Genomic DNA, 21,842 nt, shown 5'->3' with positions numbered 1-21,842 from the left:
AACAATAAGGGTATCTTTTGTTGTACTATTTGGCCTTTTGTCCTTGGTTCCTGAAACAGCTCTGGGTCGGGTCCAGGATGGGGATGGGGACTGACTGATTCTGAACAAACCAGCAAGTGCTCAGAGAGCTGAGGCTCCCAATGCCTTAGTCCACTTTGGTAGCAGAGAGAGGGACTGAGTTCAAGTTGACCACCTACGGGCAATGATATAATCAGTCAGGCCTTTGGAACAATTCCTCCATGTAAGCCCCAAAGCACTAAATTCAGGGGATTTCTAACAGGCGAATAAGAACACAGGTGTTGCAGATGACACACCCCAACTCTACAGGGACAAAAAACATCTCCATTTAGTAACCTTCCAGACCTTACCTTTCAACTGACTGTTCATGGATATCCATGATAATAAACAGGTAAATATCAATAACAAATTTTAAATAAATAACAAGATCTCAAAATGTAACTCTTGGTCCCTTGGTGACTAGTTGCACACTATTATATCTATGTGCATAACATAACAGGATTCACAGTTTTAAGACATGAATTCATTTTAACATAGATACTAATGGTTGTGACTTTAAAAAAAAAAAAGACAGTTGTTCATTTACATCCAATGAAAAGTGGCTTCACCTTTTCTATGTATCTGGGAAAGGTTTGTCATGGCGCAGAGGAGCTGATCCCAAATGCCCAGAGGGTAACATATTCCAAGGCCAAGCACAGTGCAGCATGCAAGCTAAAAGGGTGTGAAAGAAGTCGCAGCGCTCCAAAGATGAGAACAGAATAAAATGAATAAAGTTCTTTGTACCTTGTAGTTTCAAATAAACTCTTCTTGGAGAAGATGATATCTGTTCTGGTAGTTTTTAAATACATTTTAAAGGTGGCTTTATTTTTACTTGAAAAGGATTTTTACAGAGCTAAGCAAAGATCAAGAGTGAAAAGATCTTTCATCCACTGGTCCACTCCCGAAGCGGCCGCAACGGCCAGAGCTGAGCCAATCCAAGGCCAGGAGCCTGGGGCCTCCTCCGGGTCTCCACACGGGTGCAGGGTCCCAACACTGTGGGCCATCCTCTGCTGCTTTCCTAGGGAGGTGGATGAGAAGTAGAGCAGCTGGCACACAAACTGGTACCCATATGGGATGCTGGCACTTGCAGGTGAAAGATTAGCATGGTACTCCACTGTCCTATCTGGTAGCCTCCTTGAATTCATTCTCTTCTCCCCTATTAATATTGTATATGTGCTTTTTAAAAGGAAAAAACAGAATCAATGGAAATCTATGCTTATATTTTACTTTTGTTTCCTAGTATTCTCATTCTTAGGGTTATTGTGAGCACACCACTCTTGTATTATTGCCTTAAGATATTCCAAAAATATGAACTAGTTCTTAGGTAACTTTGGATAAGTTTATATGTCCTTTCTTCTATGTGTTACCATGATTTTTCAGATGTACTAGGATCTTCAAGTGGATTCAAGATGAATGATTGTAAATATATGTGTCTCTTGCACAGAGCAAAAGTGAAGACATCGTATTTAACGAAAGCACCTCCGTTTTTCTTAATGCTGGTTACTAAGGGCATTGTTGCTAGCAGGACAGGCAAGCACCCACACTGTATTGTTACAAGGATATTTTGCCGTTGCCCTGTTTGACTGGTCTTCTTCAACTTCGCATTTTGGGTACAATTGCCTGCATTGTAAGAAAGGATTTGGAAATGAAATGCAACTCTAAAATAAGGTAGTTTTGTGGAGTATTGAAACCATGCTTGGGACAGTTTGGAGGAGATAGGATTTACTGAAAAATTTTAAACATATCTAGACCAGAAAAAGTAAGGCTGAAAAAAATGCGAAGGCTGGAAAAAAGAAAAAGAAAAAGACCCGCTGTGAGGTCTGGAGTCCGCAGAAGCGTCTGCTGAAGTTCAGTGTCTATTAGAGAGAGGAAGGGACTGTCCCAATCAGGCTGCCGCGTAGGCTAGGTTGTGCAAAGCTGTTGCACTTAGGGCCAACATGTAGAGAACAAAGCACTTCAGTATGGCTAGTGACCTGGGCAGAGAAACAGGAAGGACAAGAAAGAAACAGAAAGATAGAAGGTGTCTGTTTCCACCTTGGAGTGTCTGTTAACTTGCAAAGGAGTTCTGACATCTCTGGTCTGGCCGCAGATGAGGCACCCACAGAAACTCTGAACGCGCTGAAACTCTATTTTTCATTAAGAGTTTATTTTTGTAAGTTTTCTCAAAGAATTGAAAAAATATTCACTATTTTTTTTTTTTTTTTTACTTTTAAGTCCAAAGGGTAGCCAATATTACAGCTTTATGCATCATGGACCTACCTGAAAAAGAACGGAATGTCATCCTCCCCTCTGATTTCAAAATGAGCACATGCTATTTCTGTGTAAATCTGTTTTCCACTGAGCAGAATTTATGTCACTTTCTTCTATGAGGGGAACAAATTAAGGACAAAATGGTTTTAACTGCTGAATGACCGGCGGTGAAAGTGCTTTGCTGAGAGTTGAACAATGGGTGGTGATTGAATGGGGTGCTGCTTAGCACTGTATACCTAAGATTTGGAGTGGGACATAGATCTAGACACGAGAAGGGGACAGTGAGCGGGTCGCGGAGAGGAAAAGAACAAAGGTCAGGTTGACAATGGACAGTGTCCTCTGGGGACTCTTGTCCTCTGGTTAGTGTCACAGGGATGCGCGTTGTGACAAATGACTCCTTCGAGGTGAGAAGGGCAAAAGCACTCTAATAAAAGTTTTCAGGAAAGAGGGTAGGCGACCTAGGGAAATGTGCGGAGGTCAAGTTTAATCCTGGGAAAAGAGACCCTGGAGAAAGCAGCTGAGGAAGATAGGAAGGAAGATAGGGAGGGGAAGACCTGGGTGTGGAGAGGAAGGGGCGGGGGTGGGGGCCTGGAAACTAAGAGGAGCCGGCACTAATTGCAACTGAAACGACCCTGCCCACGACCACTCAGTAGGGAAAAGCGAAAGTCCGGGACGAGTAGGAGATAGAGCCCTGCGGCCCCCGGAGGGGACTCTTGGCAGGGAGGCGGCGGCGCAGGGCAGAGGGGGCAGCCCGCCTCGGGCCCCCTAGGCAGCCTCAGGCGTGGACTCCTCGGGGCTCCCTCCCTGCGGCGCATTGTTCCTTTGCCCGGAGACGAGGAAATTGCCTTTTGATTGCGGAAGTCCGCGGACTGGCCTCGGGGCGAGGCAGCGCGGGTCAGAATGGCAGCGTGGGAAGGGCTGCGCGCCGCCTGCCCCCGCCGCCTCTCGCATCCGCAGCCCGCCCAGGGCGGGAGCAGCAGCAACTGCAGCAGCCACAGCAGCAGCAGCTGTAGGCGCGGCGGCCCCAGCGCATCGTCAGCCCGCAGGAAAGCGCGCTGCGCCCGCGGGGCGCGCTAGGCGCGCGCAACAAGTGGTACCAGCGCAGGTGCGGGCGCTCGGGCGGCCCGCGTCCAACCCCTGCCCGGGTCCCATCTGGGTGTGCTCCGCTGAGCGCAATGCTCAGCCATGGAGGCGGACTGACCTTGTGGATAGCACTGAGCCTACTGCAGGTGAGTGGCCCGAGAAAGGATTGAGGGCCCATGTGCCTCTGCGCCGAGAACCAAATTCTACTCCATTTCCCGAGCTTTCAGGCTTTGAGGAGGGAGGCGGCAACATTTCTTCCTCTCTCTTGGGAAGAACGAGCTCTCCCAAGCCCCCAGTCAGACTGACAGCTCATGCTGCTGTCAAAGGCAAAAAGCCACCATGACTCTCTCCAGCTGTTCCTGCGGATGACAGCAACTAGGAGAACAGCAACCGTCGCCTCCTTTGCAGCCTGAATCTCCGGCTGGAGGGCAAAGGCGCACGGCTGTGGCGGGAGGTGAAGAGTAGGAGAGGTGGACTAAGCGGTGTGTTCCAGGCGCGTCTTTGGGCAGTCCAGCTTGGGAACTTACACGATCGTCTCTGATTACTTTGCAGATTGGGCTAGCGGAGCCAATGAGATGTAACTTCACCCTGACCGAGTCCAGGGTCTCCAGCCGGTCGGTGTCTCTCCAGTGGAGAAGTTCGGGGTCGCCCTGTAACTTTAGCCTCAGCTATGGCAGTGATACCTCCGGGGCCGAGTGGTGCCACCCGATCCGCATAGACAACACCACCTATGGATGTAACCCTCAGGATTTACAGGCGGGGACCACCTATCACTTCAGGATTGTTTCTCTGGATGGAGAAGAGAAAACCGTGGTTTTGCAAACAGGTAACTGGTGACAGGTGTAGATGGATGGCCAACCCGAACAGGCCTGGGCCCCACCTTTTCAACCTGATGTTTCAATTGAGTTCCAGGTATAGGAAACTAAACTAAGTAAATAAAATTATATAATTATTGGCAAGATTCGTAGTGTCCTCAGATCTGGCCAGAAGCTGCTGTTGGGTTTTAGAGATCTTCTGGGTAGCTAAAACACAAAACCAGCCTTTCAAAGAGGGTGAGAGGTGGTAATGAGGGCAACCCTGTGTTGTGGGGCAAACTGCTAAATTGATGTTTGAGCTTCCATCACATTAAATTACTCAACCCACTTGTAATTTTTAAGTAAATGTTTTTAGAATGAATAATAGATGTTCAAGGATTAGGGACGTACCTCTCCTCAACATATTATTTTTGGAACCAAGACATAAAATTTTCAGGAATGCAATGAAGCCATCTTTTTTTTTTTTTAAGATTTATTATTATTGGAAAGCCGGATATACAGAGAGGAGGAGAGACAGAGAGGAAGATCTTCCATCCGATGTTTCACGCCCCAAGTGAGCCGCAACGGGCCGGTGCTGTGCCGATCCGATGCCGGGAACCAGGAACCTCTTCAGGGTCTCCCACGTGGGTGCAGGGTCCCAAAGCTTTGGGCCGTCCTCGACTGCTTTCCCAGGCCACAAGCGGGAAGCTGGATGGGAAGTGGAGCTGCCGGGATTAGAACCAGCGCCCATATGGGATCCCGGGGCATTCAAGGCGAGGACTTTAGCCGCTAGGCCACGCCGGGCCAATGAAGCCATCTTTAGGGGAAATTTTAAAAATCTCTTGAAAGTGAGGGTGCAAAAGAAATTTATTTCACACAGTTTATCAGAATATCCTTGGATTACCGTGTATTTAAAGTTTATTTTCCTTGCACTTTCTGTGCGCGTGGTAAGTTTTCCTTTCTTGCCATAGTTTATTAAATCTGAAAATGTGAGGGTCAGACTAGGTCATTTAAGTTCAAGTGTTTACCAAGTGCCAACTACCTAGGTAGGAGCTGTCACGTGCCTTGTCTCAAACTTCAGAGTCAACATCTAAATTCTCCAACCACTGTGAGGTTTCAGGACTTCGTGAATCTAGTATCTTTGTTGCAATGTGGATGCCTCCCTTTTTACTAAACATAAATAAGTAAATAAATAAATAAATAGGAAAAATTCTGAAAGATGAATTTAGAAATGTGTTATCCTTACTGTTCTTTGCCGTTTCAACTTAAACAAAATAAATTCTTTAGCTAATACTTTCTTTAAAAGGTTTGCGAATTCTCAGTTCAAAAGATTTATGGTAAGGTCAGGAAATTTAAGTCAACTGTCTGTTAATTTTCTTGTTTTTTCAAGGAAACCGTTATGTTCAGTTACATCGTTTGAGTTACTTCACATGAAACTTTGAGATAATTTCTGAGAATTTCAGGAACTGAAATTGAATAGAAAAACCATTTGTTAAGAATCTAATTGTTTTTTTTATATGGAACCAAAGAGAAGCTGAAGTCAACTGCTTCATTCAAGTATTTTACAGAATTTCAGCCTCTGGATTTTTGCTTATGATTGCTTTCTGGGTATTTCAGGACAGTTCTATTAACACACATACTGTTAACATTGTAAAATTTGTAACATGGTAATTCCAAATGTGTTTATGACATAGAAAAAGGAATCTAGAAAGTTAGCGTGTGAGCATTCATCGGGACAGTGTAATCTATAAAAACTAGATGAGCCTTCAGCAGCTTGTTGGAGAGAAGATGAAGACTTTAACAAGTCGTAACAAGTTGTTGGTCTCTCTTTGGTTTTATACAAAAACAGCCAGATTCTTAACAAGTGATTTCTTATATCAGCTTAAGTTTCTGCACATCTCAGTTGTTCAACCGAGAAGAGTAACTCTTTGGGGAAATGACCAGGGAAGAGGGATCACCAGGGGAAGGGGACACTGAACTTTGAGGTTGAAGATACAAGCAGGTGTTCCAAGCTCAGAGGCATTTGTGAGATGTGTAAAACAAAACAAAACAAAAATAACAATAATCTTATTGATTGCATTGAGTAAAATGAGCCTTCAGCAGCATCCATAACATGCTGCCTTTAAGGTTCTCACTGGTTTTCTTCAGGAAGCACTTTGTTCAGGTACTTCTCACCATCAATTTACATAACTTCACAACAGATACTGTTTGTATAATGACAAGTTTTGTCTGGCAATCTAGCCCTGTTCAGGAATTAGTTTTAACTTTTTAAAATAAAAGCAGTTTTTTTGCAAGTGAATATTGAATGAAAGTTAAACAAAAAGAAATAATGAAGAGAATGTTCCTAACAGACCAGGTGGGTATCTCAATTAAGAACTGAGAACCCTTTTAAACACACTATATAATAAATGCACACTAAATAGTATATATGAGCAAATTTAAATTAAGATATTAATAAGGCTATTTTAAAAACTATTTCCATGGTGAAACTTTTAGTTGGTTGCTATTTTTCAACATTTTGTTTACTTTAGTTGATTTTTAAATTTATTTTCCATTGACAGATAACAATTGTACGTCTTTGTGATGTTTTGCCACATTTATATATTTTGTAATGGTCAATTTGGAGTGTTTAGGGTTATCCATCATCTCACACCTTTATAACTTGTGATGAGAGCATTTAAAATGTTCTCTTCTAGTTACCTTGAGTTATTCTACACAATATCGCCAACTCTAATCACCCTTGTGTGTAAGAACATACCAGGATTTATTCCAGCTGTCTGGCTGTCACTTCATAGCTTACCCAATCTCACCCCATCTCTTCCATCTCCCGTACGCCTCCCATCCAGTGCTCATCCAGGAAAGATTCCTGTCCTAGTCCATGAGCTCTGTGAGCTCTGAATTTGCAGGTTCCACACCGCATGGGATCATGTGACATTCTTTCTGTGCCTGGTTTATTATGTCATACAGTTTACTGTATGTGCGGCAAATGGAAGACTTTCATATATTGAGTATATATTACACATCTTCTTTTGTTGGACACCTAGATTGACATAATTTATAGTGACTAGTGTGATTTAGCGTGACAGTAAACACACTAATATGGACATGCTTTCATATCTTATACATATACCCAGAAGTGAGATTCCCAGATTACATGGTAATTCTATTTTTTTAGTGTTTTAAGAACCTTCCATTGTCAGTAGTGCTCTCTGTATTTTAACAACATATGTGATTTTCTTTTTTTAGTCAGTAGGTAAAGTATTAGTGTCTGTCTATTATGATTGCTAAGTTACAGTGATGATCTCCACAAACCATCTTTTATTGTTGCTAATGCAACGCAAGGTAGTATAAATAACAAAATCAAATTGTAAATGCTTTCCATACCCTATTCTGTCTATCTGTTGGGTATAGACATGATTTATGCAGAGACACAGTAGTGGTTTACATGATTTCTATATCATTTCAGATGTCACTTGTTTGAAATGTTTCCTAATATTGTTTAAAACGAGCCAGCGATTTTGGTGAAATTCAAACATGATCTTAAAGACAAGAATTTTAGTTACATGAGTAGTGTTTTAACAACGGTGCACTTCTATGCCAGTTTCCACTCCAGGTCTTAAAAAGTAGGGGTTCAAATTCAGTTGAGCAAACATTTGTAGAACCTGATAATGCAAGTCATCATACCTGACTGTCATTAGTGTGCTTAACCAGAGGACAAAATTCAGTCCCTGCCTATGTACAGTACAAAGAGCTGAGAGAAGGCCGTAATGCCGGCAGCACGCAGTTCCACGCAGTTCCACGCAGTTCCACGTGTCTCTTCAGAAGGAGCACTTTGTCCTGCCTCGTGTCAGCCAGGCTTTTTGTAACAACAGAGGAGACAACATTTGGCAGTTCTCACATTTATCTAGTCATTAAAAAGTAAATGCAACATCCATATCTTCTGAAAGTCAAATTATTTGGTTGTGAATTCACCAGAAGTCAGACAGTGAACACAGTAGATGCTGAATAAATTGACACTTTTGAAAAAGAACATGCCCTGAGTGCAGGAGTCCCCACCAGCTGTCCTCTGGGGGTGTCTGGACGGCTGCAGCACACCTGTGTTCCTGCTCAGCTCACAGATCATTTCCCCTAGCACTCAAGTGAAACATTCATGTGGAAACACAAATACATGGATCCCATTAAAATGTTGCAAGATTAGACAAATTTTTCCAATTTGAGAGCAGAGTTGTATCTTCTCCATCTGGATACCACTTCAGTGAACAATCACTTCAGTTATTTCCTTACATACATGTATTCTAGGGCCTTTTGGGATTTTTTAAAGATTTATTTATTTTGTTGGAAAGGCAGGTTTGCAGAGAGAAAGAGAGACAGAAAAAAAAGATCCTCCACCTGCAGTTTCCCTCCCCAAATGGCCACAATGGCTGGAGCTGTGATGATCTGAAGCCAGGAGCCAGGAGCTGCTTCTGGGTCTTCCAAGTAAGTGCCGGGACCCCAGGACTTGGGCTATCCTCAACTTCTTTCCCAGGCCACAAGCAGGAAGCTGGTTAAGAAGTGGAACAGCCAGAACATGAACAAGTGCTGACACTTGCAGGTGGAGGATTTGTCTGTTGAGTTACTGTGCTGGCCCTGGGACATTTGAATTTGTTAATTTATACTTCATGCAGAATGGGGAGAGCATGCATTTCTCCAGCAATAAGTAGGTTTTTACAAGTTAATGTGGTATCTAGTACATGTTGGATAGTGAATAAATACTGATTTTAAAGGTGGATGGATAATGTATGGATATTTAGCTGATGTAAATTGATTTCTGTGAAATTCAGTTACAGAGACAGAAGGAGGGACAGAGGAGAGAGATCTTCTATGCACTGGATCACTCCCCAGATGTCTACAATATCTAGGACTGGGCTGGGCTGAAGCTAGGAACTTATCTGAGTCATCCACATGGATGTCAGGGTGTCATTTTCTGCTGCTTTTTCTAGGTCATAGCATAACATGTAATATAAGTCATCATCATCCACATAATTTCATTTAGGAACATTTCAGTCTGCAAATCAGAAAGATAACTCTTGTTCCTAAGATGAATTCCTTAATATCTAGATTCCAGATTTTAAAGTGGTATCTAGTGATAGTTTCTGGATATCTGGATAAGAGGAATTTGGTGGGGGCTAACACTGTGGCATAGAGCTGGATGCCACTTTGAGCTCCAGATGCTCCACTTGCAATCCAATGTGTATGTAGTCGTGTTGAGAAATCTGAAGTCACAGATAGCAGAGCATCTGAGTGGGGTTCTTAATGCTGACCCTGGGGAGAGGATGCGTCAGGCTCCATAGATGGTCTGTCCTCAGTGTTGTCATGGTTCTGTAACATTCAGTATAAGTGAGCTTCCCAGCACTTTCAGTTAATCTGCTCTCTGCTTTAGTAATGCATGTTCTCCTCTCTGGTTTATGTATTTTTATTGGAAAGAGGATTTGCAGAGAGGAGACAGAGAGAAAGATCTTCACTGGTTCATTCTCCAAGTGGCCGCAATGGCCAGAGCTGAGCCAGTCTCAGGCCAGGAGCCCAGCGCCTCTTCCAGGTCTGCCACACAGATACAGGGTCCCAAGGCTTTGAACCATCCTGCACTGCTTTCTCAAGACATAAGCAGGGAGCTGGAAGGGAAGCGGAGCAGCTGGGACACAAACTAGTAGCCATATGGGATGCTGCGCAGGCAGGTGGAGATTAGCCAATTGAGCCGTTGTGCTGGCCCATTCTCTCTGATTTTTAAGTCCTACATCACCTTCCAAACATTCCTCTTCTTGAAGGCCGCTTCTAAGAATCCAGTCCTTAAACATCATTTTCCACTTCAGTACAGCATTAATTTTGGCCTATAAAGATAGTCTCTAACAACTTTTCAACTTTCTGGTGGTACAAAAGTGATACACATTCTGTTTTCATCTGCATGTTGTGTTCACTAAATTGCATATGACATTCCACATGTTTTTCTTTAGGTTTTTCAAAAAAAAATTTATTGGAAAGGCTGATCAAATTTACAGAGAAGGAGAGGCAAAGAGAGATATCTTTTGTCTGCTGGTTCACTCCGCAAGTGGCCACAATGGCCAGGGCTGAGCCAGTCCAAAGCCAGGAGCCCAAAGCTTCTTCCAGGTCTCTTATGTGAGTGTAGAGTCCCAAGGCTTTGGGCCATCCCCAACTGCTTTCCCAGACCATAGGCAGGGAGCTGGAAGGGAAGTGGAGCAGCCAGAACGTGCAGCAGCACCCATAGGGGATCCCAACACATGCAAGTTGAGGATTCAGTCACTGAACCATCATGCTGGGTCCTCCACACATTATTTTAAAACAGGCTTTATGTTAGATGATTGTACCCAGGTGTTGGCTAATGTTCACGGCAAATCTAAGATGGGTGAGGCTAAGCCATGAAGTGCAGGGGTGTGCTGTATTAAGTGCATTTTTGCCTTATGACATTCAAATTTGTGGCAGATTTCTTAGAACATAGTCCCACCATAAATCAAGGGAAAGCTGCATTTACTATTAGCAGAGAAAGAAAATCAATGCTCATACCAGCTTCCATTTGCTGAGCGTCCACCATGTGTCCAGGGCCGGTAATACCGTGTCTCCTTTCGCTCTCTCATCACCTGCAGATCTGCAAAGCAGCTGTTGTTAGTCCCATTTGGTAGATGAAGAAATTGAGAGTCAACGAAATGAAGGACTTTATCAAAGCTACCCTTGTGGTGAAAGTGTTGGGAATTGAACTTGAGTCTAACTGAAATCAGCATTGGCCTCATGTTAATTCATCTGCCTGGTGCTCCCTGCCCAGTGTCTTCATTCCCTGGGTAGGTTGTAGAGGCTCAGAGCACAGCCTCTTCTTTCATAGGATGACCATTACTTGGCCACTGCACCAATGCTGATGTTGTGGAGGGTTGTCAAAGCTGCTTTACTTTCCCTTCAAAAGTTGCTAAAAGTTTAAGCTTCTGGTGCCTACATTTTATATGGGAACCCTACACTAACAGATTATCTGGGCTTTTGCCAAATGTCACCTTGATTTCCAAGTGAAAAAAATCTCCAGTTATTTCACATAAATACTTCATGTTTTATGTAAGCTGCTATATGAATAATTTTAAGTAAGTTTTCTAACCACCCTGGAATTGGAAGGGTACTCCCTTTTTTATTATTATTTTTACAGAAATTGGCTCTGTGGTCACCGCAAAAAAAAAAGAAAAAAATCATGGGCTGGATTAGATGGGGCGAAAGACAATGTGTCTAAAAGGGCTAGCATCCAGCTTGAGAAAACCTTGAATCTTTATTTTATCTTGAAATGAGCACTCAGAAGAAGCTCTTGCTGCTTCAAGGGGTTGAGGGTGACAGATGAGAGAGATGTACGAAGAAGTTATAGGAAAATTAGAAAATATGAAAACTTTCAAAGTAATCTAGCCTGAGATGAAATGACCCCAGGCAAAGACAATGAACTTAAGGAAATAAAGGATCCGAACAGAAAAACATGATTTATGAAAGACCAAGGCGTGCAGTCTAGCAGTTAAGATGCTCACATCCCATGTCAGAATACCTGTGTCAGTATCCAGCTTTACTCCAGGTTCTTGCTAAAGCAGATGCTGGGGGGCACCAATGAAGACTCAGCTGCCTGAACATCACCCCCGTGGGAGAGTCAGAATGAGCTCCCACTTGCCAGTTTTGGCCCAGCCCAACCCTGGTCAGTGGACATTTGGGCAGTTAACCAGCAGATGGGAGCTCTCTCTGTATGTAAGCAGCTCCGTCTCTATCTCTGTCTCATGAATTTTAAAAGCATCAAAAGATCATTTATGGCTGCAGAATTATTTAGCTGCCATTTCTTGTTGTCTATTTTGACTATACCTCACTATCCAAACCACCAACAGAAAAAAATGAATCAATTTGTATATACTTTTCCTAGACATCCATTTTGATCTTCTGTTGATTCACTGAAATGCCACTCATGACATAGTCTTGCATGCGAGGCAGGCAGCTGAGGTGTGAAACAAAGGACGTGCAATTTGGAGCCAGGTTTTAGAAGCTCAGCTGTACTGCCTGCTGTTCTCACGCAATATGAGTCATTTTAATGTCTCCGAGCCTTTAATCCAACTGAAAGAGCAGATAGCAGATTGTCAGCTATCAGATCCTCCAGATACAATGCAGTGCTGTTACACCTTCAAGAAAGGCAGTTAGCACCATTCATAGATGGGCCACACTTGCATTTAAAGCTGAATTTATTTTCAAAATAAATATAATCATTTGAAATTCTGCAAACTTCAGTGTCTACAAACTTGTACATCAATAGTTATTTATGTTTAGAAGACCATGTTCTGACCAAGCAATAGAAACTTTGTTCTAAATCTCATTTTTTTAAAACTGAAAGAATCCATTTTGGATAGGAAGCTTTGTCAAACTTTGTCTTTTGCTTTGAGATCAGAAAAAGATTGGTTGACAGCAAGCCTACAGAGAAAATTCTGGGTCTTGTTAATGCTGGTAGACTTATGCTGGAACATCAGATGAATACCTACAGGCCTTGGCATTCCATGTTTGGGGTTTGCCTGGAACCAAGAATACAGCTATCTTAAACTTACATCTAACCACACATTTTATTATAATGTTTAAGACAGAAATATTTATTTATGGGCTTTGTCAGTGCTTCTGTTTTGTAATATTCCACAGGTTACTTTGTGTGTAAGAGTGATATGAGAAGAAAAAATGGGGAAATGTGTGTTGTTACCCCTAATCATAAACTGCATAAGTCAAGTAAGACTTTACTTTTTTTAAGATTTATTTGTTTGAAAGGCAGACTTAGAGAGAGAAGGAGATAGAGAAGCTCTAGCTGTTAGTTCATCTAAATGGCCACAACAGCCTGGGTTACACCGGGACAAATTCTGGATCTAGTACTTCATCCACGTCTCCCACATGAGTATAGGGACCCAAGGACTAGGGCCATCTTCCACTGCTTTTCCAGGCACGTTAGTAGAAAGTTGGAACAGCTGAGGTTCCAACTGGCATACATGTATACCAGTCTTGCAGATGGTAGCTTAACCCACAGTGCCAGTCCCAAGGACTTTCTAATTACATATGTTGAGAAGACTACAGATAATACTAAGTCTTCAAATTTCCTTAAAGGCTTCTCTCTCTCTCTCTCTCTCTCTCTCTCTCTCTCTCTCTCTCTCTCTCTCTCTCTCCTTCTTTCCAACGTTCCTGTTTCTGAGAGGGACACACAAGCACACATACACAGAAATACACGTGCACACATACATATGAATTAAGCATCCATAAGAGAACTATCTAATTTGTATCTTATAAACTACTGGAAAAAATGTTAATACTGCAGAGTTTTCATGGGGCCTAGAATACAAAGAAGTCTGAAAAAGATTTAACGTTTGCAGTATGCATGGCAATAGTGGCCAGCTGCCAGCAAAGGGCTTTATCGCGGTATAAATGGGGTTTTAAGTGTTTGTTTCCAGTGCAGGTTCTAGCAGCCCAGGCACTTCCCAGTCTCATTGTTCCTTTGTTCTAGCGGATGTACAAAGGGTTGACTGTTTTGTTTTCTGGCTCAGAGAGATTAGATAAAGTCTGCATTTCTGAACTTCGTCCTCCAGGCACGCAATCTTAAAATTCATTTTCTATCTGCTCATAGTTTGCAAATTATGTATGTTTAGATTATCACGATCACAACACCATTTTCCCAGAGCTTTCTATCACTTGGTAGCAGATATAGATGACATTCTTGATCTCTTCTAAACCAGCACTGGAAGCAGCTGTCCTGCTCATCCCTGTCCTTGAAACGCCACCTCAGCAAAAATGCACCTGCCCATTTAAACACAGCAGCACTGAGCTCGAGTTTCTTGAGTTTTGAACCTCTTGGTAGTTAAACTGCTTTCTGCTTGCCAGCCAACAAAGTCAGGGGAAATTCTTTTCTTTCCTTTTATTGTAACATCCTTAATTAGAGGCTGTTACTGATAGCATTGAACACTTAGGTTACTATTACTCCACCTCCCCCAACGCATTGTTTTTCCTTAAAAACTTATAAATAAGAATCGTGGGCATTTTTTTTTTTTTGAGTTAGAAAGTGAATTCAGGGGAATAAATTGATAAGATTTTATGAAGTCTTTTGTATGAAGAAGTCAATTATTAAGGCTATTACCAATTTAGTTTCAAAAAAAAAGTTTTATTAAACCTTCTTCATTTTGCCAGTAATTCAGGGGTGGGGGGGATGGTGGTTTTTTGGTGATCAGGTAGGCAAAAATAAGTTCGTATTACCCAGTGTCCCTTGCAAGCCAGGTATGCCCCAAAACTACCTGGAATGTAGGCGTGACCCTACCCAAGACAGATGGGAAAATACAGGCTTAAAGAGATTAAGTAAAGTCTCAACCTCTCGTCACTGATAAGTAATGGAGCCAGGATTTGAGTTTAGTTCTCTGGTCCCAACAACCACTACATCTCACAGATCCTGATGCATATCTTCTCATAGGATTGTCAGTAATGGCTAACACTGAGCATTTACTATATGCAAGGCAGAGTTCCATTGTTTCTTAAAAAAAAAAGGATTTATTTAATTAGTTAATTTATTTGAAAGGCACAGAGGTGGGGAATCTTCCATATGCTGATTCACTTCCCTGATAAACTCAAGGTTAGTCCAGAAACTCCTGGTCTTCCACATGGATGACAGGGGCCCAAAGACTTGGACCATCACCTGCTGCCTTCCCAGGAGCATTAGCAGGAAGCTGGGTCAGAAACAGAGTAGCCAGGACAAGTTGCTATTCTTATATGGGACATCATCTAAGTGCTTTTGTATAATGTGAATTTAACCTTGATTGCAGTTTTACTTTTTTTTAAAAAAAAGAAACGCTAATAGCACTGCATGGCTGAGGCACAAGATTAAGGAATGACCGGAAGTATGCAGCTACAAAGTGGAAAAGCTAGATTCAACAGAATAAAAGCTACACTCATCAGATGAACCTAAGTGCTTTCTGTGGTGGAAGCCGTGCAATCTCATCTTCTAAGGCTGTCTTAAATACTGCTGCCATGGCTTAATTGTCAGCTGACATATCAGTTGTTAGTATTATCAAATTTCAGGTGCCATATTTAATATTTTAAGTTTGGAATCTTTGGCCATCCCCTCGGGTTGGCTCAATTAGCTAATCTACCCCCTCCAAGTGCTGCATCCCATATGGGCACCAGTTTGTGTCCCAGCTGTTCCACTTCCCATCCAGCTCCAGGCTTATTTCTGGAAAAACAACAGAGGATGGCCCAAAAGCCTTGGGATCCTGTACCTGTGTGGGAGACTGTGCAGAAGCTCCTGGTGCTTGGCTTCAGATCAGCTCAGCTCCAACCATTACAGCCTCTTGGGGGTGAACCAGCGGATGAAAGATCTTTCTTTCTGTCTCCCCTTCTTTCTGTAAATCTACCTTTCTAATAAAAATAAATAAGTCTTTTGGGGAAAAAAAAAGGTATGGTGCGAGCCCAGCACGGTAGCTTAGTGGCTAAATCCTTGCCTTGTAAGTGCCAGAATCCCTTAAAGGTGCCAGTTCATGTCCTGGCTGCTCCACTTCCTTTCCAGTTCCCTGCTTGTGGCCTGGTAAAGCCATAGAGGACAGCCCAAATCCCTGGGACCCTGCACCCGTGAGAGAAACCTGGAAGAAGCTCCTGGCTCCTAGCTTTGGATCAATTCAGGCCGTTGAGGCCACTAGGAAGTGAACCAGTGGATGTAGATCTTTCCATCTCTCCTTCTCTCTGCCATTCTGACTTTCCAATAAAAATATTGCAAAAAAAAAAAATAGTGCTCGTCTGTAAATTACAACACATATTGCAAAAAACCTATGGTATCTGTTAGTGACTTACTTGTAATCTTGTTAGCTATTTGTCCATAGTGCCTGTTGAATATTAAGTAAGGTTGTGTTGCTTTTTGCTCTTATATTACTCACAAGTGAATGATTCCTAAAACATATACTGTTCTGAGAAGTTCTGAAATTCCTAGTGTTATGATGTGAGCAAAATACAGCCGACCAGGCCATTTCCCTCACATGGTCACCCTGCCATGTGGAAGTGGTCCCAAGCTGTCTTCCACCAGGGAGCAGTCCATCTGACTCTCTCCGCTAATTAATAAAACCCTTTACCTAAACTAAAAAGAAAAAAATACAGCCAACCAGATTGAGGATAAAAACTAAGGTCATTGCATCCATGCCACTAAAACATTTCACCTGACCCGTCAGAACTGGTCCCCAGGAGCAGGTGTTTGTCACAACAGTAAAGATATCATTTGGATTCTACATCCCATGTTGGAGAAATAATGTTCCAGTCCCAGCTTCACTCGTGATTACAGCCTCAGGCTAGTGCACACTCTGGGAGTCTGCAGCTGGTGGGTTCAGTACTTGGACCCCTGCCTTGCATGTCTGACTACTGTGTGCTGAGTCCTTGGCATCAGCCAAAAGCAGCCGTGCTGCTTGCAGCATTTGGAGAGAGAAGCAGAAGAGATCTCTCTCTCTCTCAGCTAAAAATGAAAATTTAAAGATTTAATAACCCTGTTCCCACTTTCTAGATCAAGAGCCACACCAGATTTATGACAACATCCACTAGGTGGCTAGCTGTTAACAGTTCTATTGTCAGCACTCAGGGTGACCACAGCTTCAGTTCTTAGATTCTATTCCCTTCTGTACCAAGGAAATGGCTCCTCACTGAGTACCCTCGATGTAGTCCAAACCCAGCGATACGCCTTTCATCCTACTTCAGGTTCACCAGTGGAGATTCAACACACGCACAGCAGGTCTTCTCAGACTAACGGATGACTTTGAAGGCGGAAATAAACAGCTGGGTACAAGACTCCCGCATCCTCACCCACCGTTGTGGGTGTTGAAGCGTGGGCCCCCAAAACTGAGATTTCTAATCTAGGGACATGAAAAATCCCAGCGGTTAGGACAATCCATTTTGATGAGAAAACCTACCCTAGGCTTTTTATTAAATCTATATTTTGTGATTGTGTAATAGCTAAAAATCACCCAATTCTGTTGAGTTGACACAATCCACAACTTGGAAATAAGTTCCATGTGAATTTCAATTATTTCTTATTATGTATATTTTCTTTTGTGACCCTCAGAATTTATCTGGACGCAGCCTGGATATTTGCTGATGTTTGAAATATTTGCTAAACGTGCAAGCCAAATTATATATAACAAATATATAAACCTGTTTGAATTTTTAATATCAGCACTATCTTAACACAAAAAAAAGTTAGAAAAAGTAATTCACAGAATTATCAGTCAAAAGGCTTTTTTCTGTTGATTTTGAGGGTGAGTGAAGTGTATTTAAAAATGAAGTGATAGGTTTAAAAGTGAAGCAAAATGGGAACCATCCAGTGACACAGCACACTAATTCTCCTGCAGTTGTGGAATCCCATATGAGCACTGATTTGTGTCCTGGTTAATCCATTTTCAATCCAACTCCCTGTTTATGGCCTGGGAAAGCAGCAGAAGACAGCTCAAGTCCTTGTGCCCCTGAACCCATGTAGGAGACCCAGAAAGAGGCTCCTGGTTCCAAATCAGCTCAGCTCCAACTGTTGTTGCCATTTGGGGAGTAAACCAGCAGATGGGAGACCTCTCTGCCTCGTTTTTCTATAATACCTGCCTTTCAAATAGAAATAATTAAAATGCCGATTTGCTACACAGGCAGCATAGTTTTGAAGGAAAATACATTTGAGTTACAGCAAAATAAACAGTTGTGTGCCAGGATCTTCAAGTCGTGTTCACTTTCTGCCTTTAAGATCCATCACCTCCTGCTAGATTTGAAGTCGATCAAGAGAAGACGACTTTAAGCAGCTTGCATGTTTGGTGGACTCCTTCTGTTGGAAAAGTCACCGGGTATGAGTTGCAGTTATTTGATGATGACAGCCAACACATACAGGAGGCTCAAGTTCATGGAAGTGCTTCATGGAGTGAATATACTTTTTTCAACCTCACTGCCGGCAAGAAATACAGTATGGCCATCACAGCAGTTTCTGGAGACAAGCGTTCCTCTCCAGTTTACACTAACGGATCAACAGGTGAGATCTGTTTACACAGAATGGGCCAGTGCATGGTCTAGGATACTTTTGAAGGTGCCTGTTGCTCAAGGAACAGAAGTGAACTGCCTCTGAGAATTGGTAATTACTTCTTTTTAATATAGTGAAAAGGCTGGGTTGACCAGAGGATGTGCAGGTGTGCTGCTAACACGCGGGGTGATTCTGAACCAGGCATGGGGCTTCTTCAACACTAGAGCTTCCCCTAACCTGAAATAGAAAAAGCTCCCTAACAGCCTGTCTTCATAGTGTTTACAAACTTTTTAAGTGTTTGTAAAGTATATGTCAGCCTTCCCGTTCATTTCTGCCTTGCCTTCTATCATTTTGTCTTCAGCCATTCTTCTTTTCCTCTCCTGTAGTTTTTTTTCTTTATGTCTTCCACTTACTGCTTTGCACGTCTTTGACTATATATCTATATATGTACATATAGATATTATATATATAAAGCTATATAGATATGTTTATATAGAGAGATTGACATAGATATATATCTTAATGTATATAAAGTAGAAGAAATAAATAAACTGCAAGACATAGCTTAGAGCTGTGAACGTGGAGAAGATCATTATCAGGGTTCCTATGACATTGAAGGATGTCACTATTATTACTATTACATGAGCTCATATGCACGGAAAAGAATGAGGAAGTATGTGGGTTTTCATGAAATGTGAAGGTGTGAATGACACTTGGCTATGCCTTTCATCCCACCAGTACCATCTCCAGTGAAGGATTTTGCTGTATCCGCCAAAACTGATTCTCTTCTGATTTCCTGGTCCCCTGGAGCTGGGAATGTGGAGCAATATCGGGTGACTTTGATGGATAAGGGAGTCCTAGTACAGGACACTGTTGTGGACAAACATGCTACTTCCCATGCTTTCCATGGACTGATCCCTGGTAAACTCTACAACCTCACTATTGTGACAGAGGCTGCCGGGCTGCAGAACCACAACTGGAGACTGGTCAGGACGGGTAAGTTCCTCCTTGCAAGCTGAGCAAGAGTAAGGTTCAAGTCAAGCAAGTGTGTAATAAGTGGGCTTGTTCAGTCACTTGAGTAATGATGATTAGGACAAATTGAAACCTGCACAAATGATCCAAGTCTTGACTATTGATCTACTTCTACTCAGAGAAAGAGGAATTCACTTTTATTTAGGCTGGCTCCTGGCAACATTCTGAAGTACGCAAAGTGAAGTGCTGATATGAACCCCATTCCTCTTTTTGAGGACTCCCATGTCCTCCTGGGGATCCCTACTTCTGTGTCTTAAACAGACATCTGTGGCTGTTGTGACATCTATCACTTAGCAGTGAACTTGGATGACTTCTCAGTATCATATACAGACCTAGTCCCATATGGTGACCATTTCCAAAATATTCTATCCAACAAAATATGTCCTGGGACTAAATACTGTAGGACCTACTGTTACCGCTTATAGACTGATACACTTATTTTTGCTAAGTAGTCCTGAATAATACATACATAACCCATTTAATCAAAAGCATTGAGGATATGATACAGGCTGCTCACTGTAGACATAACAACACCCAACAGACAATCCGCCTTCATGAAGCTCAAATTCTAGGAGATTGTCATATTTCTAGCGGGGGTATGGCATCAATAAATTTCCTCTTGGAAAATTAGCGAATCTGAGAATAGACTGCAAAATATTTTAACTTTCTATAGTACAGAGTTCCTGGGATGATGGGGAGCTGGTAGGAAAGATATTCAGAGATGCACATGTATATCTCATTCATGTACCTCAAAGAGGAGTCAGTGTCCCGGATACAAATGTGGCATATTAACAACGTAGAACTTAACTTCTGTGCATCAAGAGAAAATTACGCTTCTGTTTTTGCGAAGCCAGTGTGCTATCTATGCACCTTTAATTAAACCTCACTAATTTACATTATGCCATCAGTAAGGCAGAAAATTACAGCATAATTAGGAGTTAAAAAAAATTTACCAGAGCTTTTCTACTGCTTTTGTAACCATATTCCTTTGATGAAATAGCAGCACAGCTCCTTACCTGTGTTATAACTTAATATGAAAAATATAGTATGTTAAGCATTACTAAGACTTGTAATCACCAAATGGTCAATCTCTTTGTTAAATACTGGATATTAACTACATAAGCATGGGAAGAAACAGACAAGGGACAAACCTCTTGAAGTAGTGCACATGGAGAGTTTCAGGGCTGGGAGGACCGTGTCTGGACTTGGCCCAGCCTCGCTCACGACAGGGAGCATTAGGCCGAGTGTGATCCGAGAGCTGCCAGGGATCCCAAGCATCGAGCATGTCCCAGCCCACATCCAGGCTGAGGCCCTTGCCAAGGAACGCGCAGCCTGCCTTGGGCTTCAGGCTATTATTTGTGCCGCTCGAGGCAGTTTTCTTCTGAGCCAGGAGTGTCGCTCGTGGAATTAAAACACAGTCCGGAATCTGGGCAGAGGACTGCTCAGACACCCGAGTGAAACTGCTTTGCTTTGCTTCTCAGCTCCCATGGAAGTCTCGGATTTGAAGGTGACAAACGATGGCAGTTTGACCTCTCTGAAAGTCAGGTGGCAAAGACCTCGTGGAAATCTCGACTCCTACAACATTACCTTGTCTCACCAAGGGACTCCCAAGGAATCCAGAGTGCTAGCACCTCAGGTCACTGAAACCCACTTCAAAGACTTAACTCCAGGACGGCTTTATCACGTCACCGTCAGTTGTGTCTCTGGTGAACTCTCTGCTCAGAAGACAGCAGTAGGCAGAACAGGTGAGTCTTGGATTCCGGACTATTCCTCGGCTTCCCAAATCATTCTTTCTTTTTTAATTAATTTATTTTTATTGGAAAGGCAGATATACAGAGAGGAAGATCTTTCATCCAGTGGTTTACTCCGCAAGCAGCCGGAATGGCTAGATCTGAGCCAATCTGAAGCCAGGAGCCAGGAGCTCTTCCAGGTCTCCCATGCGGGTGCAGGGTCCCAAGGCTTTGGGCCGTCCTCAACTGCTTTCCCAGGCCACAAGCAGGGAGCTGGATGGGAAGTAGGGCTGCTGGGATTAGAACCGGTGCCCATATGGGATCCTGGCACGTTTAAGGCAAGAACTTTAACCACTACACTATTGCACTGGGCCCCCAAATCTTGAAGTTAATCTTCAAATACAACAAAATGGTTTTCCAGTGTGGAAAGTAGCATTTGTATGACCGAGGTGTCCAACCCTAAGCTTATTTTTGTTTTGTTCTGTTTTACATATTAAAGTTTATGGAAATAAACAAACAAAAAAGAAACAGGAAAATATGACAGAGACCAGGATACTTTTACCAAAAGTCCATGGCAAAATGGCACCATAGTTGTAATGCTCCCACATCACTGTGACCTAGGCTCGTGTCCTGGTTCCTCTCCCAGTTTAAGGTTCATGCTCATGCATGCCCCGGAAACAGCAGTAATGGCTCAAGTACTTGTGTCCCTGCCACCCATATGGGAAATCCAGGTTGGGTCCTGGGCTCCTGGCTCAGTCTGGTCCATTGCCAGCTCTCGCAGGCATTTGGGGAGTAAACCAGGAGATGGGAGATCTCTGTCCCTCTTTCAAATAAACTTTAAAAATCAATATATTAAAAAAAAGA

General features: G+C 42.6%; 1 protein-coding gene across 2 annotated transcripts in view; it reads left to right on the top strand.

Moving 5' to 3' along the window:
• The window catches only part of PTPRB (protein tyrosine phosphatase receptor type B), a 99,746-nt gene that overhangs the window by 25,132 nt on the left and 52,772 nt on the right, over positions 1–21,842 (top strand). Inside the window, exons 1-5 of one of the 2 annotated variants that reach the window (XM_058673341.1) lie at positions 2,949–3,536; positions 3,943–4,216; positions 17,950–18,228; positions 18,955–19,212; positions 20,730–20,993. In XM_058673341.1, the coding sequence (XP_058529324.1) occupies positions 3,483–3,536; positions 3,943–4,216; positions 17,950–18,228; positions 18,955–19,212; positions 20,730–20,993 (1,129 nt within the window). In that variant the 5' untranslated portion in view covers positions 2,949–3,482. Of the gene's footprint in view, positions 1–2,948; positions 3,537–3,942; positions 4,217–17,949; positions 18,229–18,954; positions 19,213–20,729; positions 20,994–21,842 lie in introns of those variants that run through there. The other variant, XM_058673342.1, reaches the window with a different exon arrangement.

Source organism: Ochotona princeps, chromosome 15 (assembly GCF_030435755.1).
Source record: "Ochotona princeps isolate mOchPri1 chromosome 15, mOchPri1.hap1, whole genome shotgun sequence".
Lineage (NCBI taxonomy): Eukaryota > Metazoa > Chordata > Mammalia > Lagomorpha > Ochotonidae > Ochotona > Ochotona princeps.
Note: the sequence above shows the minus strand (reverse complement) of the source record. Positions and strands in the feature narration are given on the sequence as shown.